Here is a 25,378-nt window from a genome sequence, read left to right as displayed (position 1 = left end):
TCCAGATCTCTGAAACAGGAACATCTTTTACTTAACAGATAAATGACTTCTACTGAAAAGCACAAATCAATAAGGTTAGGATAACCAGAAGTGTCATGCCAAAATATAAAAGGCAGATTTGGGACACATACTTTCTGACTTCTTGGGGTCCTCGATTTAACTACAGTTCCTTGGGGGGTGGGGGGGAGGAGGAATGATATATATTAAACATACACACCATGTAAGACACACCTCAAATTAAAAAGGACTTTAATATGAAAATACAGGTAACTTAAGTCATAGGACTATAAACACACACACGTCAACAGTAAAAGATGATAGCAACAATGAATATCTCTGGTTAGTGGGATTAGAAGTAATTTTTTGTTTATAGAGTTCAAATTGTTCTACAACAAAGATAAAAAATGTGTTGATTCTTTAAAAAATTATCAAGTAGTACAGTTCAGTGCCTATTCCTAGTTATTTGTACAAGCCTCTCTGAAAAGCAAGAGATTGCCAAAGCTCTATCTGCAACTTAGGATTTTAACATGGTATATTTAATAGTATAAATTATCCTGTTAAAATAAAACCAAAAATAGTTTCCTGAAAACGTAATGACCACATGTAAATCCAAATGTTGGTCCTGACTCTTAACAAAGTACTCAAAAACAGTTACTCATTGCAGGAAAACCAAAAGCTAAAAAGCTATAAACAGTACTAAGGGATAAAAGTTGATTTTAAATTAACTTAAAGTTTCTGTTTCTGCAATCAGCACTATTATAACATCAAATTCATTTCATTTTTTTTCAGAACACTTTTAGTTTGTGTTCACTCACCTACAGAAACATTTTAATGGAAGTAATTTGCATTATTAAAAAAAACCCATACCCCATATGTATGTACGTGCCTGTGTGTGTGTACAATGCATGTATACCACTCCAATTCCCAAATGACAAGATAACCTAGAGTGAATGCCTCAGAGATACCACTTGTGTATATTACAGATCAATAATGACCAAGTGGGGAAGATGAGATTTAACCATCATCAAAGAAATACCAACCAGACACTTAGTATTTGTAATATAATCTGGATAAATGGTCACAAAATTGAAAGCACCCCGAAAAAGCAGGTCACAAAAGAGTAGGTATCATTAAAAACCTCTTAAAAAATGCACATGATCTGTGGTTACATACATGCACTAAGAGTCTGTATAGATATACACTAAAATATTGAGACAGGTGAAATCGGCAGTGAGATTATGGTTAAACTCTATGTGATACAATTTTTGGACAAAATAAATGTCTGATCACTAATGATACATTTTATAATCTAGAAGATTTTATCTAGGTACTATCTTAAGTAATAGAATAAAAAATTAATTTACTTTAATTACAATCTAGTTGTTCCAAATATAACACTGCCATGTAAACAGGAATTCTAAAAGTCTTTAATCTGAATTAAAGGTTTTAATTCAGTTTTTAAAGGTTCAGGAAAACCTAATTACCTCCTTTATAAATATTTCTATTTCACTAAAATGGCTAAGCATGGAAGAACATAATCTAATTATGCACATTCATTTCTAAAAACACATAAAATGTTTATATATTTTCGTATGCAGTAAACACACATGCAAGTATAGTTGCTTAAACCCATTAATAATGTGACACCAAGGTACAATCAGAAGACAAACTTTTATTTTAAAAATAAAATAATTTAATGATAAATTATACGCTAATTTTATGAAAAAAATAATAAGCTCAATAATAGGAAATACATTTTGTCATGTTCTAGATTTGATAATTCATGAGAAGTAATAAATAAGTGTGTAGAAAGGCTTTAATATAATGCTATTTTAAAAAATGAAATATACTTTTATGCATTTTACACCTAAAAAAATAGTACCTCTATGTTATGAATGATGATGATGGTGGTGGTAACAGAAACAAATCTGAGGATTACTAGTTTTACAGGTTTAGGTACATTTTATCCTCACAGATTACATAATAAGGTAGGTAAAATTACCACAGTTCTAAGGCAAATCAAGAACATGATATTTATACACAACTTGCCCAAGTCTCACAGCTAGGAGGCAGTGGAACCTGAACTTGAACTGTGTGTAACTTCATTCCTTTCTTCCCAATCCCAGGCCCAGATAATAAACCACCATCCAGAACGCAACAGTCCTTATCCTCTAACACATCCTTTTATTTTGTATTGTATCTTAAAAAATATATTGCAAACCTATATATATATATATGTGAATATCTGTACTTTTAACCCAATATATGTACCTCGAGCTCACGTATTTTCACTGCTGTATTTCATTTTAAAAATAAGACACTTTGGAAACCACTTAAAGTAAAAACGTTATTTCTGCACTAAAATTTTAATAACTATAATAAATCCAAATAAGAAAAACATGGCTAACAAAAGTTATCCAACAGGAAGCATCAACAACAGAAGAACGTACTACAAAACATTACATCTGGTTACCACTGCCAGTCATCTTATAATAACTTCTAATTTTTAAATAATACACACGTGTAATTCTTATAAAATAAAATCATTTTCATTTAAAAAGTCATATAATTTACTTGATCTACATATTATGTAATTTAACTTTCTTTACTTTTCAAAGGAAAGTACATACTAATGTGTGATGTTAAATTGATAAGAAGAAGAGATTTCTGAAGAGAACACAAATATATATATAAAATAATGCTGTGAAGTACTTCAACTAATCTGAAGTCTAAAGGAAGTTATGTGAAAGAAACTGATTAGGAGCAAAGTTTCACGTAACGTAATTTCCCCATATAAGAGATTTTCAAAATGCTGTGATCTATATTTCAAATACAACTTACTGACTGAGCCTAAATTCTGAAATACTGATAGGCTGGACACATAAAACACTGATTAGTAATGCCTTCTAAGTACTTTCTAAATTTACCTTTTTCTTTTTCTGAAGCACATGACTAGGCAGTAGTTGATGGAGTTGCTTTCTTTTTACATGCATCGCAGCAATTTTCATGTCCACCTCAAACATCTTGCTGTTTATTGCTTGCCTATAAACTATACAAATTAGGAAATTGTTACAAGCAAAAGAACATGCAATAAAGGCAGTTAAACTCATTCAGGAGAAGCTATTCTCAAGTAGGAACCCGTTCTTCGTTAATACTGCCTATCAGTAAAATTATCTGGTCAAAATGTCATCTCTGATCTGACATAATTCATTGCCTGAGCAAACTCTAATAAATGTCTTTTACCACAAGGTATACATAATGAATAAAAAGAGACTATATTAATTCTTCCAGTGTATTAACTCTTAGAGTAATAAGAGTTAACTCCTCAAGGAGTGACAATTGGGGAAAAGGGGTTTCTTAAATTCATACTTATTTATGCTGCTGCTGCTGCTGCTAAGTCGCTTAAGTCGTGTCCGACTCTGTGCAACCCCAGAGACGACAGCCCACCAGGCTCCCCCATCCCTGGGATTCTATTTATGCTAGTAATATATAAAATTCTAGACCAAGTATGTAACAACTGCAACAAAACAAAAGTCAGAAGGTACCCAAATGGAAAATATCATATGTTCTTGACATGGGGAATATAGCAGGAAATAAGAGACCAAAAAACCCTCAAACTTCATTCTAGTGGAGAATAAAATGTAATGTATATTTCATATCAGATGGGTGATAAGTGCTATGGAGGAAAAAACTGAGTAGGGGAAGAAGACAGGAAGCTTAGCAGGCAAACAGATTACATGTGAGTGGAGACTCACATCAAAGTTGGTAAATAAGCTCAGAGTACCCTGTGGGATCCTTTCTAGGAAGCGCAAACACTAAGAACAAAAGGTCCTGAGCATGCTTGGGATGTTTGAGGAATGACAAAAAGGCCATGGGGAGAAGGGAAAGTAGAAGATCCATAAGCCCTTATCTGTAATCCTAAAGTCCCCAAAGACAAATTCTGATCTGAACTATTTGTACCTATACTGTATGTAAATATTATATAGAAATATTACTGTCTTTGACTATAGAATGTTGCTCCCCACTGGAAATATTATTACTTTATTACTTTCCTGACCTCAAGACACATGGATAAAGGATTCTGAACTTATTATAAGTTTTATATATAAAGAAATTATATATATGTGTACACAATTACAAAGAAATGAGGTCAAAGTCATAATGGGAAGACTAGGTCACATAAAGGCTTGCAAACCACAGTAAGGATATGGACTGATTCAGAGGGAGATGGGTACGCTTTTAGTAGGTGAGACATGATTTAGCTTAGTATCATCTGGATGCTGACTGAGAACAGATGAAGGGCAGAATAAGAAAATTACAACAATGGCAGTGATCCAAAAGACCAGTGATAAGAGGCTTGGGTAAAAGCAGGAGAAATAGCAAATAGTACCAAGAATCTCAATGTACTCTGAAAATAGGGACAAGATTTTTTTTTTTAATAGATTAATACCAAGTATGGGGAAAACAGGATTCAAAGACTGTAAGATTTCTAACTTGAGCAACTGTAAATTCACAGCTGCCAGATCTCATTTCTCACCTGAGATTAAAAAGATTTAATGCTAAAGGAGACAAGGGCAAGAACTTGAGCTTTCAACATGTTACATTTGTTTTGTCAGAAAATCCCACAAAGTATTCCATTAAAATGTTTCAAGATACAGGACAACCAAATATTTCTTTCCCCAATATTTCTTTAATATGCTATAAAATCTTGATGGAGCATAAGTACAAAGTGTGATAAGCAGTTCAACAAGGTATAATGCACAAAATAAATTTTCTAGTCCAAGTATCTCTACATGATTTGTTACTTCTGTAGAGCCTTAGCTTCTGCTAACTACTTCTAGTAGTAAGGTTTTAGTTAAACCATACTACCTTGTATCTCAGGTCAATCCAAAATGTAACTCATACTGCATTCCCTAGTCATGAACTGGAGAAGGAAACGGCAACCACTCCAGTATTCTTGCCTAGAGATTCCTCATGGGCAGAGCCTAGAGGGCTATAGGCCATGGGGCCGAAGAGTCGGACACAATTGAGCAACTAAGCACATTCATGAATTAAAACTTGAGTCTATAATTCACAGGATAAATAACCTCATTTCACCAAAGTTTAGCTCCAAAATTTTCTAAGGTTCAGGACTATTAAGGCAATCAGACACAGACTCAGTCTTTTAAGAGAATCAAATACCCAGGCTATTTCTAATTTCATAAAGTAATCACACACAACTTAAATTTAAAGTGGTTCAACTGTTTAATTTTAGGTATACCACAAAAGAAAAAAATTATTTAATATATTAGACATTACTGAAACTAATACCTAATCCAAAAATATTAAGGTTATTTTGATGATCACTGTAAAATATTCCCAAGTAATTACAAATTCCCAAGTTATTACAAATTCTACTATGGTATACATGAAGATGATTCAAATATGCAAGTATATGTTTTGATTATCCAAGGAGAAATATACCTGTATCTGTGAAAGACTGAATATCATAGGTGAGATCAACACTGAGATTTTCAGAGTTTTCTGTTTTTTTAAACACTAACCCAATCACCCACATCGTGCGAAATTCTTCCCTGTAAAATAAAGAGTATTATAATAATTTATAAGGATTTCATGAAAACAGTTATCAATGTGCTTCACAACCCAATGTACATGGAAAAACTCAGAATACAAATACACAAGCAAACTAAGTTATAAACCAAATTCCATCAAAACTCAAATTCCTCCTCTACATCTGCCCTCTGTATTTCTACTGTTTTATAAAAAACTGGAGTCCTACGACAAATATCCTCTTCATTATCTATGTACTAACAGAAAGTGTTTTTAATGATCAAAAGTACCAAAGGCACTTCCAAGAAAGTTACATAAATTAATGACAGTTTAGAAAAATCTGAAACAAAACTAGTCTAGATATAAAAATTTAACTAGACCTTAATATGTAATTCCTGAAACTTTTAAAACTCAACTGAAAAGGTAGCATGAAGTCTGACCACAGCATAACAAGAATAATAATGGGTGATTCAGCTACTTTTGAACATTTAATGATACATCTATTGAACGGATCGGTCTTTTTAATGATTAAGATTGCAGCAACAAAAAAAATGTATAAAAAACTCAAATGGCAACTCTTTTACATGAATGCAAAAGAAATTCATCTATAAAAACAGTAATAGCTATTCTATTACACCACCAACTTAAGTGATCTATTTACCAATATTTTTCAATCTTTAGTACTATACCTTGAAAAAAAAGCTATTAAAACTTCCCTCGCCCACCAAATAAAGTGGTTATAGGCAAAGCAGAATTTCATATGCTTAATAAAACTGCAACAATCAAACTGGAAATTGACCTATAAAAGATTCTTAAAATAAAGTGGGGCAGCTTTTAGTAACTTATGTTTTTAAATTCCCAGAATCCACCACAAAGCAAATTTTTGCAAGGTCAAATCAAAGCATTTTCTCTTTGTAAAAAAAATAAAAAAGCAAAGATTGATGTTTGATACAGCAGCTATTCTAAAAACCACTCTACAAAAAGGGGAGAAGGTATATTGCTAAAGTGAAGAATTGGAACTCACTGGTCTGACCCTGATGTGCTCAAAAGAATAGTGACTCGAGTTATTAAAAACTGCCTATAAAACTTCCATGAGCAAAAGCTGAAAAGATGGGGAATCCAGATTTTAAAGAATTGCTTACTTGTCGGGATTTTCTTTGGGTGCTGGAAATGACTGGGGATTCACATGAGCCAGTGTAATAAACTCATTCTTCTCCAAACTTCCAACCAGGATTCGGATTTTTGATTCCACCAAGCCCACCCTGAACAAATGTCACTCATTATTAATGAAAATTATTTTTTAATTAAAAAATAAAACAAAATGCACAAAGTCAAGTATGTTTGTATAAAGCTATAATATGAAGATAACTTGAATACACGAGGGCAGTTCAACTGTCTCAACTCCCATAGATAAAATTAAAACCTTATGTTCTAGCTCAAAAATAATGAAGTAAAAACCGCAAGAAGCAAATCAAGTCACATTTCAAACAAGGAAGGTTACAAAAGACATCCCCAGAAATATTTACAGACAAAAATCAGTAAACTAAAAGAAAGCACTTTAAATACAGTTAAGAAATAATACATGGATCTCTATAAGAAAAAAAAAAAAGTTGTATACGGATCTCCAAATTTCTATACTTCCATTAAAACTTCCATTTAAGTAGTAAAGCTGTATTTATGAACAAAATCAAACTTGATGTTTTAAGGACTTCCATCTCCTACTGTGTTCTGGGGCTATCTGATTCGTTCTGAAGTATTTTTTTTGTTTTGTAAAGTCTAATCTTTTACTCACCATTCTAGGCGTTGTTTTTCAGTTGGTGCACTTGCTAGAAGTACAATATAATGCCTTTGAAGATAAAGACAACATGCTATTTATTTCATTTAAGTGCTTTGTGCTGGATATTAACACCATAATGTAATAAGCTTCGTGACACTTATAGATCAATTCAGCAAGAGAGAATTGCAATTTCAGTTTGCACATAAAATCATAAACACTAAATTCCACAAGTTTAGCAACTACTGGGCAAGTTTAATTCTTCTGTAAAAGAAAGTAATTTTACGAAAAATTACCCCCAAAGCAGCTTAATTCAAAAACATTGACTAAACATCACTGATAATTTGGTTCAATGATTCTAGTGGAGTGCCTTATCTTTAAAGAGCCACCTCACTAAAATATAACCCATTAAAGCAAAATTGCTTTGATGGAAATAAAGCACCAAGGCTTTAGCCACAAAAGCAGGATCACTAAATATACACACACTACATCAATAATTTCAAAAATAGTATCCAATACATTATGCTTTTTAATTCAAATTAAAAGGTAGCAAAAAGTAAACAATACTTAAGTCATGCCTCATCATTTTCTTCAAACAACACTATGAATTTCTATAACAAAGAAGCAGACATCATTAACATGAGAGTAACAAAGTAATATGATTTCTATGTGGAATTCAATACCATTCAAATTGGAACAAAATCAAGTTTTCATTTCAGAAAACATGATCATGACCAAGTATCTATTTTCAAATGTTTTTGAAACAAACTATTTAAATCTAAAGTATAACTCAACTTCATAAGACTGAAAAAAAAAAAATTCAATACAATGTACTTTTCTACAAAATCCATTAAAATGGTGACAGAAGTTAAACTTCTCACCAGAAACTTTACCTCAAAAAGCAAACTGACATCATTACTGAATCCAGATACTAGTTGGAAAAGTCAAGAGTATGACCACAATTTTAAATAAACTTGATGTAGAAACTTAAGGTTAACAGAGATAATACACATAAATATGAAAACATGCAGAGAGAAAAGTAAATATGCAGTCCAACTCCAGAGACCAATACTTTCTTTCCTTCACCAGTTTAATTTGTTCAGCAATTATTTAGAGCAAACCAAACATACGAAACACACACAGATGGCCCAAATAAATAGAAGTCAAAAGTCACATAAAAGCACTAAAAGCTCATGCATTTTACGTATACAGAAAATTCTCTTAGGGCCCTACATGCTCTTGTAAGTCAAACAAAACCCTAATAAGCTCAGTAACCTGAGTTCCAGTTTCCTGGGAGTTTGAGAATGGACAACAAACTTTATGGAGGGGGGCGGGGGTGGCGGGGAGGCAGGGGTATGGAGAAAAATTGAAAAGTATAACAACTTGTAACAGGAGAAGACAAAGTATAAAAAGCAGGCATGCACACAAAAACTCAAGAAGACAAAGTTGTCCGGGTTCACCTATTAGGACAAAACTCAGATCTCCAAATCACTCTAGCACCACACTAGTGAAACAGACGCTCTTAATGACCATCTGAGTCTTTAACAAAAGCTTAAATGATACAGTGTTTTCTATTTATGGCAAAATATAAATTCACTTGAACATAATCTTGTTGGCAATTAAAAGTTTAAAGTTCTAAAGCTTAGAGAGTTCAACTTTGGTTCTTACTGAAAGCCAATGGGCCAGGGCAGGGGAGGGGTCTACTCTGCACATGGTTTACAATAAAGGCATCTGTTTAAATATAGCTGAAAGTGTTAAACCACCAACAAGTATGTACGCTGAAGTTAAATGTTCTTGACTCAGCCACATTTAAGCAAATATGAAGTGGGAGATATAAAACACAGTAATAGAAATAATCTGCCATTAATAAGTTTCCTATCAGAGCACAGAGACTAAAAATAGCTCTAAACTTAGACTATATTTAATTTTGTTGCTGCTTCAAAAAATACTATCCTCTATTTCACAATGTCATGATTGTGCTTCAGGTACTACAATGGAAAAATGCAAAAATGATTAACTTTTCCCCAGATTTAAAGATTATCAGTTTTCAATTAAAACCTAACTATAAAAACCTACCACATACTGAATTAAAACCTCTTTAAAAACACTTAATTTAGTTGTTCTTATTACCTCACAACTATTCATCCCCCCAAAAGCATTTTTTTAGGTAGGTTTCCTGGCCATTTCATCACATGAACATTTTCCCTGGGTAGGTAACAACTCCAGACATTATACCGAAAATCTAATTTATCTCTTTAGCAAAAATCCTTGCAGTTCCATCTTCAAGTAACTCAGGTTCAAGAAATTATAGAGTTCATTGCTCTTAAAGCTTTTAACACGTTCTGAGGCTAAATTATTCTATACATACAGACTCCTTGAAATGATAAATCATTAGTCTTATTCTTGAGAACATTTAGTTTTTTTCCCCTAATACCTTTCCTTCCTTGTTTCCTAAGGAAACTGAACATCTGAAGTAAGTCTTCACACTTCCTATGTCAATAGTGATTTACTTTACTGCTGGTTACTTATGTCAGCTTGAGTATCTTTACCGGTAGAACATGAAAAGTATTTTCTTAAGACTGTAAAATTCCACAAGGCAATGTTATCCCTTTTCCACAAGCTTTCTAAGACAAATGAAAATTTCCTTCCTGGTTTTCTCCCTTCCAAGAAAGGTAGGCAGGTAGACCACAGATGACTTACAATCCTATACATAACAAACACAACACTTTCAGGATATACTTGAATAAGCTTAACCAACTTTGACAAGAAAAAACTAAGCGGTTCAATTCAGTTGAACAGCTAATCTTTGGAGTATTTCATATAATATAGTAAAAGAAAAATTCAAACCTGGGAATACTCAGTCTAATGATAACAATTACCAATTTTTTAAGAGGAAAATTTTTGAGAAAAATTAAGACATAAGTGAATTTGGTATAGGTAAAATCAGCTGCTTGTTGTCATTTTTTCAAATCTTTTTTCCCAGGGCTCACAGCTGAAATTATCTGATACAATTTCCTCTATTTGTTGCTACATCCTCATTTCTATGTTTCAAGTTGCTTTTAATAACCTAAAATAATTTGTTCCAAGAGAATTCAGTGAAGACTATCAGTCAACAGACCACACCTTACATGTACTACTTGGCACACGTTTTGAAGGATAACCTTAAAGTTTTAAAAGAAAGATTAAACAAGTGTCAAAACACACACACACACACACACACACCCTTCCAAGTTCTAGTAATACAAATTTAAATAGATGACAATATCAAGATTTGTTCAGCTTCAACACTAACCTTTCTTAAAGTGAAAAAAGAGAAAGAAACCACTTAAGTACGTACTTAGAAGAACTTCATTCTACCCACTTCTCATTCCTACAAGAAAATGGGACAAAAAGAAGAATCTATCTAGCTTCATCTTGGAGTTTCAGGGATTAAGAGATGCTGATACTTCTACAAGATCAGTTTCTTTATTCTCTTTACAAGTAATCATGTGCTCTCTCATGCCAGTTTTTAAAGTATCAAAATATGTTTATTAGTTTAAATGTTCAAAGGTACTTGCTCAACAGTGGTTAAAATAAAAAACGATGCAAACTTGTCCGCCAAATGGAAAAGCACAACTTATGGGGAATAGTAAACAAGAACATTCAATGTTACGCTATTTAAAACTTTTACTGACAATGCAGTGCTCCCAGAACACAACAATTAAGCTGGCTCCGTTATTGCTTTTTCATGCAAAAGATACAGAAACAAAACACAGAGACATCATGAAGGTCATCATTCTTATTTTTAATTGGGGAAATAGCATAAAGCAATCTTGCTTAGGTTATTACAAAACACAATCCAACATAAGATCAAATGGTCAGGAAAGTTTCAGGCATTAAAGAAAAAAAATTTTTTTAAGTGGGACTTTGGCAAGTTTTCAGCTCAGGGCAAATAAAAGTGCAAGTCCATTTTTTTTTTAAAGTCAGATTTATTATAACTTACAGTTTTCATCAAAACCAACACAATCAGGCTATTAACCTATACTGAAGTATTAAATCATTATATTAAAACCATTAGTAAAAAATATGACACCCACTGAGAGTCCATGAAAATATTTGTAGAAATACTTGAGGGGCTTTATGAACAGTAAGGGGAAATGGTAGGCCAATCATGTGCTGTAACGACTGCAAACATTTTGCTGACTACATATATTGACATATTATTAGCTCTGCCTGTGTTATAGAAAATCTTAAGAATAAGCTTCCAGAACTGGATGAAAATAATTACTTAGAAGAGAATATTAACTACAGATTTTAACAGTTCACTCCTTTGCCAAATTATACAGATTTAGAGTTTTGGTGATGACTAGCAAACCCTCAGAACTGATGTTGCTACAAATGCAGAAATTCGGTTACATCAGGCAGCAAAACTGTAGGGACTACACTGTACCTTGACAAAATAATAGTATGTTTTCTAAAACAGTATGCCCTTTGTAACAAGAAGAAAACTTGTATACATGTTTAAAGCAAAATTCAAACTACATTAGTCTAGCAAGAGATGTCACATATGCTACCATTAAAATCAATATTTAAGAGAGCAACATGTCCGACATGCCTTAAAATACATACTTGTACTTTTGAAAGAAGTTTGGAGCTTCAAAAAGTTTGGACCACTCTGCCTTACTCAGCAAAATTTCATCTGTGATAGCAAGACCTAAATTAAAAACATATTAAAATATTTGCATGCTTCAGTCTAAGAATCTAGAATTTTAAAGATCTTTTAAATATACCACATGCATTCATTATAATCCTAAAATCATAATTTTAACAGCAATTTTAGTCTACAGACTCTACAGCATAAAGATTCTTACATACGTCCACTCTTTTCAAAAACAAAAAAAGCTGGAGAACTTGAGATTCAGGTTTCTGGAAAATTGCCATTACTTTAAAATGCCATGCTCATAGAATGCCTCTCTCCTAAAACTGAAGCACTTGAGTTACCCAAGAAAAAAAAAATTTTTTTCCATAGACTTTCCTGCCCTTCTAAAAAAATTTCCTGTAAAAGGACAGTAACATCTTCCCATGAAGAGCCCCTTTAGACTACAAAAACAACTTTACAAATCTGAGTTTGAAGTTGGTAGTCATACAGCTGATTCTATTTCCTTGACTTGTGTCAAATTAAATAATCCAGTTCAAGCTACTTCCCTCAAAGATCATTTACCATAGCTACTCCTTCAAATTAGCAATACTCATAGGATTCAGAAGTTTAGAGGTTATTCTAAAACAGTGGGCAGTGTGGCCAAAATCCTACTCAAAGCTTTTTCCAAGTATACAGCCTGCTAAAAGCCTCTCATGTCAATCAATGGAGAGAAACTGATACTATTTAAAATTTCACATGGCAATAGTATGGCACTAAATCATAAAAGGCCCAGCTAAGGACACAGCTTTAAATGTTAAATCTTCCAATATATAATTAAGAATAAATTGCTTAAAAGAAATTAAACTGAGTTTTTCAAGTTAATTCTCAAATATAATCTGTAATTAATAACACCAGAATCCACTTTGGTGAATGCTTTCTTCCATTTAATTGAATACCCGATTACTGGGTGAACAATGGTATGTAAATCCTTCCTGTATAAAGGAGAGCATAAGGATAAACACTTACCTTGTTTAAACTCCTCAACCATGACCATCCGTGTTGAAACGGACACATTGTACGTGGAGTTCTGTTGTGGGTATGCTGGTGTAATTATAGGCATAAGATGGTACCTATCACTGGGGTTTACCTACATACAACAACAGCCAATCAGTTTCTTCAAGTACATAGTCAACAGATACTTGGACTTTTTACCCCTTGTTAAACTGAACCAATGATTAAATTTTATTTCATTCATAGCTGGAGTTGAGAAAGAAAAACCATGTAAAGAGACTTTTTTTTTAAGGAATTCTTTACAGAAACTGTGACTTGGTCTTAACTAATGGGTTGTTTCAATCATTTGGGCATGACTACTCTGGTGACTGTACTAGAAACAGTGAGCCTGTTGAGCAAAATAAAGGTTCTAACTGGCACCTACTGATGTTTAGTTTTTCTTTTGTCAACAACAGAAATAGGGATGCACACACAATTACATTTTTGAGAAACGTCACATTACAGCATGTTCTGTGTAAAATGAATTTTAAACAAGCTGGAAACTTAAGTCTTTAATATACCCTTAACTTATCAGGAGTAGCTTATTAACACAGGGTACAACTACATTATCCATGTTGGTATCATTTTAAAAGATAACAAAACAATTTAATAACTATTAATCTTAATCCATATAACTAATGACGAAAGTGGCATTTTTAAACAGAAAAAATTGTAAATTCATATCCTTCCCAAATTAAATTGTCTTGAGGTTTGGAAAACCTGAAAATATACAACCTGATGTCATTAACAAGGCTTAAAACTGAAAATATTTTTGATACTATAATGAAAAAATAAACAGTGTAGATAAATAGAATTTTATAAACCTAGAAAGCCTTACAAACCTAAATTTCTTTTATCCATTAATAAAGTGCATGTTGTTAACATTTAAACTGAGTTAGCAGTGAAGGTCATAACTTCCAAAAAAGCAGAATGGAGGCTCCTCTTCAGCCCAACCATGCTTTTGTAATCTGATTTCGCCAAACCAATTTTTACAATTATATCATAGTAATTGAAGTGATATTGCTTAGACGTTATCTGTCATGATTAAACATTAAGCAACAGTTTTCCTACAATAACCCAATTTTAACAGAATATTTAGATCGAACAAAAAAAAATACAGGGATTTTTAGTATCCTTTTATTATTATTTTTTTAAGCACAAATGCCCACACAACTTTGACTTACAAGGTAGTTCTATATATAAATTGTTAGTGACTTTGATATTATAAACTACGTACAATTAAATGTGGTTCCAGGGTACATAATTATGCTTCTCACACCAGAGGACAATTCTAGTTGAGATTAAAAAGAAAGTGTGATACGAACATGTCCACTCATACGTAACAGAATGGGAAGTCTCCCTCAGTTTATGCAGATGACTTCTACTTGTTATTGCACAGTGCGAATTTGTAGGGGAAAAAATAATACACTAACCCTTGGGTCCCATACAGGCAAATTAAGATTGCATTCTTCAGGCTGTTTCAATAGGACTGGATTTGGCCATTCCCTGTTTAAAAAGATTGTAGCACTTGATAAGACTATTGGATATTACCATCTACACGTATTTTGCTAAACATACAGCATTTGTGAATGTGATTCTTCTTCATTCATTTTGCATTCTTGGTATATATAACTTTTTACTCCTCTGTCGACGTTAAGACTACTTGGATTAATTTTTTTCTATGAAATTAACTCCAACCACCTGGTAGCTTTCTCAGACTTAAGTCAAACATCTTCTCTACCTCTCAAAGAACGGATAAAGCACTATTCAAATTAAAAAGTACCACCCCAAGACAATCTCATGTGTTTATCTCAAAGTTGAACAGGATAGAATCTCCCATGAAAAGACAAAAATCCTATCTTTATGCTAGCTCCAAAGACAACCCAGGATGAAAAGCTAATTCGTTATAGGCAAAGGAGTATGAATAATTATAATCTCTATCTCATGACTTAAAGTTTATTAACATGAATATGAGTAATGATGTGAACACACTGTTTTAAAGATGTGTCCTGTTGAGTTAGCTACTTCAGTCTTTATATAAGAGAAAACAAAAAAACTGGAAAACATTTGGCACCTTTAGTATCAAGATTGTTGTTGTTGTTCATTCACTAAGTGGTGCCTGACTCTGCAAACCCATGGACTACACCACACAGTATCAAGACTAGCTTCTTAAAAATATTATTTGCTATGTACGTGCAGCATTAAGAGAAATTCTGACATTTTTCTCACCAATTTTGGTTATATATAATTAAATGCTATCAAATCCATAAATTACAGGGTGTGTTCTGAAAAGTGTGACAAAGCTCTAATTATAAATTATCTCTGAATAATTCTAATTTTTATAAAACTTACTAAAACACCATTTTAGAGGGACAAGGTAGAGAAGTTGACACAAATAGGGAAGACAAAGCTTTCAGATCAATTTGATTAAAAACCAAGAACTCTAACCTGTTGGGTCAAAGCAACTAATATGAAATAGCAATCTTTTATCTTACCTAAATAATGGCTGACAAATGTGACCAAGCTTAAATGAGGAAGAGCTTTAAAAAAACCTTTCCTGGGTTAATAATTTCAAAGGGATAATCAACTGCTTTTCAAGCACTTATAGTTACCCTTAAAAGCCATATAAACATTTATATCTTTAATATTCTACCAAAGATAAATGGGCAGCTAAAAGCAAAACAAACAACCATGAGAAACTAACGGTCTACAGATTTAGAAGAATTCAAAGAGTAAATGTGGAGAAGGCAATGGCACCCCACTCCAGTACTCTTGCCCGGAAAATCCCATGGGAGGAGGAGCCTGGTAGGCTGCAGTCCATGGGGTCGCGAAGAGTCGGACACGACTGAGCGACTTCACTTTCACTTTTCACTTTCATGCACTGGAGAAGGAAATGGCAACCCACTCCAGTGTTCTTGCCTGGAGAATCCCAGGGACGGGGGAGCCTGGTGGGCTGCCGTCTATGGGGTCACACAGAGTCGGACACGACTGAAGTGACTTAACAACAAACAACAAAGAGTAAACGAGGTGGGAAGTTTTATCCAAAGTAACTAATATCCCAACCTATCAACTCACTGGATTTTAGCAAACATTACAGCTAAAATTCAGAGTTTATTTGGAGAGTAGGTTTACACATGAAGTACAAACAGGACCTGCCTTACTACCCTGGGAAAGCTGGCAAAAGGAACAGAATTAGGCTTGTCACTTTATATGCAACACGATCTCCCCAAGGCTATCTACACTGCTACATCGTGAACTTAAATTTGAATCTGAGACCAGCTGCAGAAATGTCATAGAAATAAGACTAAACTTCAGTGTCTACAATCAATTTTATTTTAATATAATCTAAACACATACCATTTAGAAAATACCAAGAAAAATTTATGTACAAGAGTTGATGCTATTGCATTTGGATAAAGCTGGCAAGTTCTTGCTACTAGCATAGCCCAGGAAACACCACCGAGGAAACCTAATATATTGGAATAGATGTTGTGGCCTGTTGATAGGGAAAAGCAAAAAGGAAAAGTTAGTGTTGAACCAAAGCTTAAACATGTTTAATAAGCTAGCCAACAAATTCTGAACTCACGTTTGGCCCACAGTTTGATAGCTCTCAGGGTTAACCTGAAGTTGTCAATGTTTGGTACTAGATGTAAAATTTCATCGGTTACCCTGCAACCTGATTAATAGGAGTAAAAAGAAAAAAAAAAAATCATATCATCAAAGGTTTAATGAGAGTATTTCTTTTAAATTTTCTGAGACTAATGTCAAATTAAATAAAAATCTGCTTCTAAAATCAGTAATGTTAATAAAGAGGCACTACAAGCACTACCCTAAACCAAAGAATCTGAACTGTACTCCGCTTCATCGCAAACTTTCAACCCAGAATTAAAATGTCTTCCAGTTCAGACACACTGAGTAGAGCATGATCCACTTAAGTTTCTCAGAACTGTTCTTTAAGAGCACTGTTAACAAGCAATGTTAAAATAAGTGTTCAAATGCAGCAATAGATGAAAATGTTATGAAGGTTATTGGGATCAAATGTCAGACAGTATTTAAAAGTTCCAGAGAGCAAAGAAATAATAGTGCAAGACATCGATGAGCACAACAAATTACTAGATATCTCACTGCAGTCTAACGATTAAGTAAAAAGCTCGTTTTATATGACTCACTACAGATAATCTATAGGGCTATTAAAAGCTTCATTACAAAACCTGAGTTGAAAGCCATTTCATATTTGACCAAAACTGCTATTATGTAAAAGGAAGTAGGCTTTTACATACCGTTAAGACTTCTGATACATCTTATATCTAAATTTTTAAGCAGACTGTCATCTCTTAAGTCCAAGTCTTCTGGAATAGTCTGCAGTGCTAATCTTGCAAACAAAATATCAATCTAAAACAAAAACAAAGTTTAAGGATAAATGGAAAGAGGCAGGTAGCAGCACTCTTAGACTCTGTTAATGATGGCAAAATTGGTCAGGTTATGAGCTTTCAGAGGAATATATTGTGGATGAATCTTCTCAAAACTCAATAATCGATAAATGACCTACATATTCTTAAGGACACAAAAGAAATGTGGTATTTTCATCCAGTTAGTCATTTGACAGGAAAAATGTCACTATGCAATGTTTTGTGACAAGAACTTGGACCATCTTGTTTTGCCAAAATGATGTATGATGATACTCTTTAATATTTTTTATTGTTTGTGTGTCAATGTTTGAGTTGAGGTTTACTATGTTAAAATTCTTGTGAACACTTCAAATAAAGTTTTTTTCTTATTAAAAAAAATAAATAAATAAAAGACTTTCTCATGAAAAAAAAAAAAAAAACAAACAAAGTTTAACATTCCATATCTGTCAAACTGTTTTTTGAACTTTTAATTTTATACAGGAATATAGTTGATTAACAATGTTGTATTAGTTTCAGCTGTACAGCAAAGTATTCAGTTATACATATGCATGTACTACTCTTTTCCAAACCAGTTTAAAGACATTTCTTTTAAAAAGAAAACACTTAATACTCCTTAAAACCAGAATCTTTTCATCAGCTGTTAACATGATAATTCCAAAAGTTCAAACAAAATTCTTACCATAGGTATTTTAACCAGATCTTAAAACATGGTAATACTAAACTGAACTTTTATAAATAGTTACTTGCCATTTTAATCATACTTACTAAGTTAAATTCACTGTCCTTGCTAAATGCATACATACTGGATTACTTAGATAACTGGTTTAAGTTTCCATCCATTAATACATGAACTGTGTATTGATTATATGCTGAAAGGTTCCCAAATATAAGGCTAATATGATTAACTGTGGCCCAAATAAACATGTCAGGAAGCTTCTTGTATTTATGAACTTATGTATTTATAATATTAGTCTATTTCTCCAACTTAGTTTTGACTAACAGAAACAAAAACTGGCTAATTTTGAGGTCTATTCATAGAATGCTACTGACAAAATTGGTTTTTTTCTCCTTTTTTCAAGGAAAGATGGAAGCAAAAGAAAATTTGGCAAAGATTTGGTAATTATTCCTGAGGGCATGATTTCATGGTTCCAAACTCTGCTGCTAGAGAAACAAGTCTTTTTATAAGACTACTTTAAAAAGAGCTCACTGTGAAAAATCATTTAAACATGCACCTACCTATAAGATCAGGAAAAAAACTACACAAATCAAGTTTTTGGTATAGTCTAAATTTTCCAATGATACAGATACCAAAATATAGTATCTCCCCCAATTTAGACAGAAATAATAAAGACTACAGACTTCCCTGGTGACTCAGGCGGTAAAGTGTCTGCCTACAACGGGGGAGACCGAGATTCAGTCCCTGTAAGATCCTCTGGAAAAGGAAATGGCAATCCACTTCAGTACTCTTGCTTGGAAAATCCCATGGACGGATGAGCGTGGTAGGCTACAGTCCATGGGGTCGCAAAGAGTCGGACACGACTGAGCGACTTCACTTTCACTTTCAATAAAGACTACAGGCTCAGAGGAGGGAAAAATGTAAACTCAAAAAGCAACTCACTGGTAACAAACACATGAAATATTTCAACTAACCATTTGACTTTTGTCTCCATTCTGAAAAATTTACACAATGAGGCGGGTCTCCACCAAAAAAAAAAAATCTTGGGAAAACAAGGAATCACCTACGTTACAGGTTGTTTTTTATATTTAATAAACTGACAGTAAGTATGGCTCAGCTGGTAAAGAATCCGCCTGCAACGCAGGAGACCTGGGTTTGACTCCTGGGTCGGGAAGATCCCCTGGAGAAGGGGAAGGCTACCCACTCCAGTATTCTGGCCTGGAGAATTCCATGGACTGTATAGTCCATTGGGTTGCAAAGAGTCGGACACGACTGAGCGACTTTCACTTGAGTAAATCAAAACTGCCTGAACTTGATAATCCTTTACCAAATTTAACATTTTATGTCAACTTATTAGTCATATATATTAGGCACCGTATGCAGCAATTACAGAAACCACTTTTTCAAAAATGAAGTATTATCTTTCTAGTTTGTAAAACTTGAAAACCACAGTTACTGTCAGTGATGCTCCAGCACCATCATGTGTGCGGAAGTAACGTGACAAATACTGAAGTTGCTGCACTGTCAGCTTTGCTGCAGCTGCTGTCACAACACACGCTGAAAACAGCAAAGAAAACGGCACACCACCTCAAGAACCTAAGCTCAGGTATCCTTCTCTATCAGAAAACATTTCAGCACACATAACACCAGGTCACAATTTTCTCTCAACTTCTTACATATTTCACTTAAATGAAAGTCAAGGAAAAGTTCTATTTGCAAAAACACACTGTTATATTGCTTTCAGTTCAGTTCAGGAGCTCAGTCATGGCTCTGTGACCCATGGACTGCCTTAGTGAGATTAAAAGTACATAGAATCTGCATATGGAAAACCTATCAAGGAAACTGTTCTGCAGCAGCATTTCAAAGTCAGTACATTTTTGTCTGTATTTTAACTTCTAGTTTCACAAGTCTCTTTTTTTAAAAAAGACTAAAAAGAACAGGTTACCATTTCCATTAAAAAAATTCTTATTAATATCACACCATCTCACCAATTACAAAACTCTGAAATAAATCAAGTTTTTAACCTGTATCTATCAAAATTACAATAGTAAGAACTGTCTATTTGAACCTTACCTCTATCCCATCAAAACACAGTTTGATAACTGGTACAAATGCCTCTTCAACAGCCTGTGAGAAAATTAAGTAAGTTTAGTGTCTCTGAAACTATACATTAGAATTATACTAGTTTTAGTACACTTAAATAAATGCAATACTTAAAACTGTTTAAATATAATTTACCATAATGACTGACACAAACTAGGTTCTCAATAAATACTTTAAGACACTAGAATCCTAAATCAGACAAGCCTTGGTTCAAACCCTTGATCTCTGCTACTATGATATATGATGGTGGCCAAGTTGCTTAGCCTCATTTCCTACTCTGTACATGAGATTACAGATTTATAACTTTTAGACTGCTGTAAAGAATAAAATACAAGCATGTATTATCTTAAGCTTAAAAAGGTCTGGCAAATTACAAGAGTTCAATAAAGTTGATGGCTACACCATAAAAAACTCACGCAACTGACTAAACTGACTTTTTTAACTCCTCCCCTTTCACCCAGAACATTTACGTACTCTTAAATCTTTTACTTCTTCCTGTAATTTCAACTTATCATAGAATGAGGTGAAAAAATCACTTCGATCAACATGTCTTGGTGCAACACACAATGCATCAATATCAGCACCTAGAAAAAAAATTAAGCCCCAACTACTAATTAGTATTACAAGAAAATTATTTTGCACCTTATCATGGCAGTATTTGACAGTAATGAGCCTCTAAACTGCACCCCTTTCCTTAAAAAAACAAAAAGAAAAGCTACCAGTCAGTATAATAAAAACATGACCTTAATTGATGGGATATATTTTTTCCTAAAGCAACTTCTATTTGCAGTGGCCCAGGTCAACTGGGAGTCAAAGAAACCTGACTCAGATGGGAACTTTTATGGTAAGAGAAGGAATTAGTCAAGAATACATCCAATATCTTGTTGTCACTAGTCACAGCCATGTTCATCAGGGAAACAAAAAGCATACAGTTCCTGTCTGTACATTATGACTGCTGCTTCCAGGCTCCTACCTGCACCTAAACGGGACCTATACACTGCAAGAAGCACCATCGGCAAGAATACAAAAAGGCAGACCATGGTAAGATGGTTGCTATTAATTTAGGACTTGATAGAAGGCCAGCATTGAGTACTTAAGGAAGCACAAAAAAAGATGATCAAAACCAGTAACTGGGGTCATAAACAGAGGAGATCAATATGAAATCAGGTCAACATGGTCATTTTCCTAAAAGACTCAATACCTGAGGCACTAACTCTGAAGGCAGGACATCTGGCGTATTCATGAAGGGAGAAAAGAACGTAAAATTCACAGGACACATCCAAAGCAAATGCACTGCTTCCAGCACAGAGTAGCAGGAGATGGGGAGAAGGAATAATGCCACAATACAGAGAATACTAGACTGGCAGATAACTTTTTCCAAAAGTCTTTACTGAATTTGTTACCATACTGTTTCTATTTTATGCTTTGGTCTTTTTGGCCAGGATGCAGGTGAGATCTTAGCTCCGGCATCCCCTGCACTGGAAAGCCAAGTCTTAGACACTGGACCACCAGGGACTGTCCCCTGCCAGATAGTTTTAACAGAGGGTAGTGGCTAATGGTTGAAAACTACAGCCTCAGACTGCCAGAGTTAGAATCCTAGCTCTGCCAGGAGATGGCTGGAAGCAATTGTTCAAGTTGTATTGTCTCTTTAAGTCTCAGACTCCTATCTGTTACATAAGAATATTGAAGAATAAATAAGATCATTAAGACCAAAAGCTTACTAACTACGCTCAGTTTAAAAAAAAAAAAAAAAAGACCTCAATAATATTCTCCCCAACAGGGGGGAAAACCTACAAATGTGACTAAGAAAATATTATTAGTGATTGATACTGACTGAAGATAATTTTTTTGGTTTTTTCCTTAAGTATATTCCATGACTTTGTAATAAAAAGGACAAGGAAAGACATGGATTTCCCCCCCCAAAACTTTAATTCATTTTTGTTCTGATTTCCAAACTGATATTCTTCAGGTACATCAAATGATATACAGAGCAGCACTGCCCCAAATCACTCCCCAGTGGCAAAACCTGTACTTTATGTGCACTTTCTAATATGATAGCCACTAACCACATGTGGTTATTCAACAATGAAAATATGGCTAATTCTACTAAGAAACAGAAATTTATTTTACTCAATACTACATTGAAGAGTACAGGTATAGAAGGCATCACTTTATATCATTCTTCTTATCAAATTTAGGCTTCCTGAAGTACTTCCATACAAACCTAAGTTGTATAATACACCATAAGTAACTGAGATGGATGTGCTGTTACAATTTTTTTTTTAATTTTAAAAGTATTCTTTCTCAAGATAATTAAAACAGTATTTACCTTTTGTATGTACTCCTAATCTATAAGATCCAAATGTAAAAATTTTCCCACCAACATTTTCAATTACAGATTGTGGAAGATTCTGTTGAAGCAAACAAAAAATTAGTTATTTTGCCAGTGGAGCACAAAGGTAACTATTTCAAGTAACACTGTACATTAGACAAAAAAAAAAAACACTTTCCATGCAAATTTATACACAAGGTAAATGAACTATAAGCTCTATAAAATACCAGGCCTTCACAGATCAACCTAACTTGAAATTTAAGCAATTTTCAACTTTTAATCAGTGCTAATATTTTGCCACATTTTTGGAAACTGAATTATAACTTATGTAACTTCTTTATAGAAGATGGTGGTCGAGGAGATCATGTGATTCCACAGAAGCAATGTTAGAATCACATATTTTAATCATGACAAGGTGTGCATTAAATCATGAATGTGAGAATACAACAGTACATTAGACTATAAAATTTTACTGTATCAAGAGTGACTTTAAAGTCAATAATGCTACTCTTAATAGTTCAGTAGGATGATTTAATAGTTTAGTGGGATGATTCTGAGAAAAACGAAACTTACTGATTTTCATTTTCCTGACCCTGGCACTACCACACTATGGAGAATACTTAACTGCCCTTGGGGATAAAGATAATGTCTCAACATACACACACACAAAATCTTCATGTGTGCTAGGTCATTGTTTCTCTTTACTTTCTAATTCCTCAGTTCAGTTCAGTCGCTCAAGTGAAGTCTTATTCAGTAGCAGAACATAAAAAAGACAACTCTTCCCCACCACCCTTTCAAAAGCAAAGTAACCAAATTGTTACTTCATACTCCAAAAATCCTAAACACAAACTGTAACAGGCTCAGGGACTCTCTTGTTCCTTAATTAATACAACATCACAGAAAAACAATTGAAAACCTTTTTTTTTAAGTGTCAGAATACAGGATGGCAAATAAATCAAACTAAGTGAAAATTCAAATTTTATATAAATTTTCCCCAAAATATTTATAAATTAATTGTAAGTAATACATTAAAAATTCTCTACTGATTTAACTGGAGATATTTTTGGTTGTCACAATTTGGGGAGACCGGACAGAAGCAGTGCATTCAGTTGGAAGAGTGCTACTTTTAACATCTTCCAGCATAATCCCCAGAAAAGAACTATATAAGGAATTCCCTGGTCATCCAGTGGTATAGACTCTGCAAGGGCACAGGTTCAATCCTGGGTTGGGAACTAAGATCCAAAGAGAGAACTATGTGGTTCAACTGTATCAACAGTGTCAATATGAAGAAATTCTGCATCAAGTCTTAAAACCAACAAAAGAAATGGCCCCTAGGAAAAGAGACATGAAAGATCAAACCTGTAAAGCCTAACCTCTCAAGTCCCATTCTCTAACCAATTTACTACTGACAGCCTACAGAGAAAAGGACACAAGTGTGACTAGGAATGAGCATTATTTCACCAAGTGAAAGTCACTCAGTCACGTCCAACTCTTTGTGACCTCACAGACTATATACAGTCCATGGAATTTTCCAGGCCAGAATACTGGAGTAGGTAGTCTTTCCCTTCTCCAGAGAATCTTCTCAAGCCAGGGACTGAACCCAGGTCTCCCACATTGCAGGCGGATTCTTCACCAGCAGAGCCACCAGGCAAGCCCATGAAATTAATTTCATTAATCCAAATAATTTTTCTTACCCTCAGGAAAATGAGGAAGAAGAATTATATCAAGAATTATCAGTTAATGAAACTAACAAGGTACTCAAATTACTGAAACAAAACTATCAATGAGTTGGAACTCTTGTTTCACATTAAATAAATCTTAAGTTTTGGCCTTGTCTACGGTTTTCAACTTAAAGGTCTAATAAAAACCCATTAAAGCAAAGCTGTGTTTTCTACACAATGACGAATCACAAAGTTCAATAAATGAGTAAAAATACTTAAACCTGCACATCCTTTGCTTTAGCTCAAAAGGAAGTTCTTTTCAAAATACATTTTTACCAAAACTCTATCAATGACAAATAGTACACACAGAATCCTCAATTTTGAATAATCCAGCTGCTAAAGTTTTAGTCAAGTTCTTGAAATATATATACATTTCCTTTACCAGAAGTCTAGTCATTGATTCAACAGTTGTATTATTTATTATGAAATATTAGAAACTCAAGGAATGTTATTATAAAAAACTAAATAAACTAAATATTCAGTTTGAGTTTAGTAACTGAAGGCCTAAAAATGCTTACTGTTGCAGAATTCCTTAAAAGGTAACAAGAGTCTTGAATATTTAATATACATATTTAATACATTTTTTTAAAGCACCTTTTGGGGGAAATAATATTTCTGACATGTGTAAGTAATCACAGAATTTCAGCTTTGAAGTGTTCAACCAAAATGTATTTATGAAATCACTGAATTTAATCCAGTTTTTCCTGTTTTCAAAATAGCTAGACACCAACTATAAATTCTACTGTCAACAGTCTAAAACAAAAGATTCTAAACATTCAAGACTCTAAATTCACTCAGTAAGAATAGATAAGATAACTGCCATGTTCAGCTGATAAATTTCTTCCCATACAATTAAGTCACCTTACCTTGCTTTCACTGATTTCTCGTATCCACTCTTTTACCAGGTTATTTAATTTTCCCAAAATTAAAATCCTGTTGATAGAGGATATCAGTCAAGTATCAAGTTGTTTGTTATTCCAGATCACTTTTAATATGTGGCTTCCTAAATTTTGACCAGTTTTTAAGTTATCAGAAAGAAAGTTTACATGTAGCTACCTGTAGGCACTGTTACACTGGACAAGACAATCTTTCGGCTAAGCAAGGCATTCCTCTTTCTGACAATGCTTTAGTACTATACTAACCAA

General features: G+C 33.6%; 1 protein-coding gene across 4 annotated transcripts in view; it reads right to left on the bottom strand.

Moving 5' to 3' along the window:
- The window catches only part of PAPOLA (poly(A) polymerase alpha), a 49,206-nt gene that overhangs the window by 11,713 nt on the left and 12,115 nt on the right, over positions 1-25,378 (bottom strand). For all 4 annotated transcript variants that reach the window (XM_070357914.1, XM_070357915.1, XM_070357916.1 and 1 more), the window contains exons 3-16: positions 25,100-25,166; positions 22,510-22,591; positions 20,655-20,764; positions 20,151-20,204; positions 17,273-17,384; positions 16,579-16,668; positions 16,350-16,488; positions 14,426-14,498; positions 12,969-13,089; positions 11,933-12,017; positions 7,343-7,396; positions 6,693-6,812; positions 5,464-5,573; positions 2,928-3,049 (exon numbers count right to left, since the gene is read on the bottom strand). In XM_070357914.1, the coding sequence (XP_070214015.1) occupies positions 2,928-3,049; positions 5,464-5,573; positions 6,693-6,812; positions 7,343-7,396; positions 11,933-12,017; positions 12,969-13,089; positions 14,426-14,498; positions 16,350-16,488; positions 16,579-16,668; positions 17,273-17,384; positions 20,151-20,204; positions 20,655-20,764; positions 22,510-22,591; positions 25,100-25,166 (1,339 nt within the window). The remainder of the gene's footprint in view (positions 1-2,927; positions 3,050-5,463; positions 5,574-6,692; positions 6,813-7,342; positions 7,397-11,932; positions 12,018-12,968; positions 13,090-14,425; positions 14,499-16,349; positions 16,489-16,578; positions 16,669-17,272; positions 17,385-20,150; positions 20,205-20,654; positions 20,765-22,509; positions 22,592-25,099; positions 25,167-25,378) is intronic.

This window comes from Bos mutus, chromosome 21 (genome assembly GCF_027580195.1).
Source record: "Bos mutus isolate GX-2022 chromosome 21, NWIPB_WYAK_1.1, whole genome shotgun sequence".
Classification (NCBI taxonomy): domain Eukaryota; kingdom Metazoa; phylum Chordata; class Mammalia; order Artiodactyla; family Bovidae; genus Bos; species Bos mutus.
The sequence above is the reverse complement of the archived record's forward strand: the minus strand, read 5'-3'. Positions and strand labels throughout refer to the sequence as shown.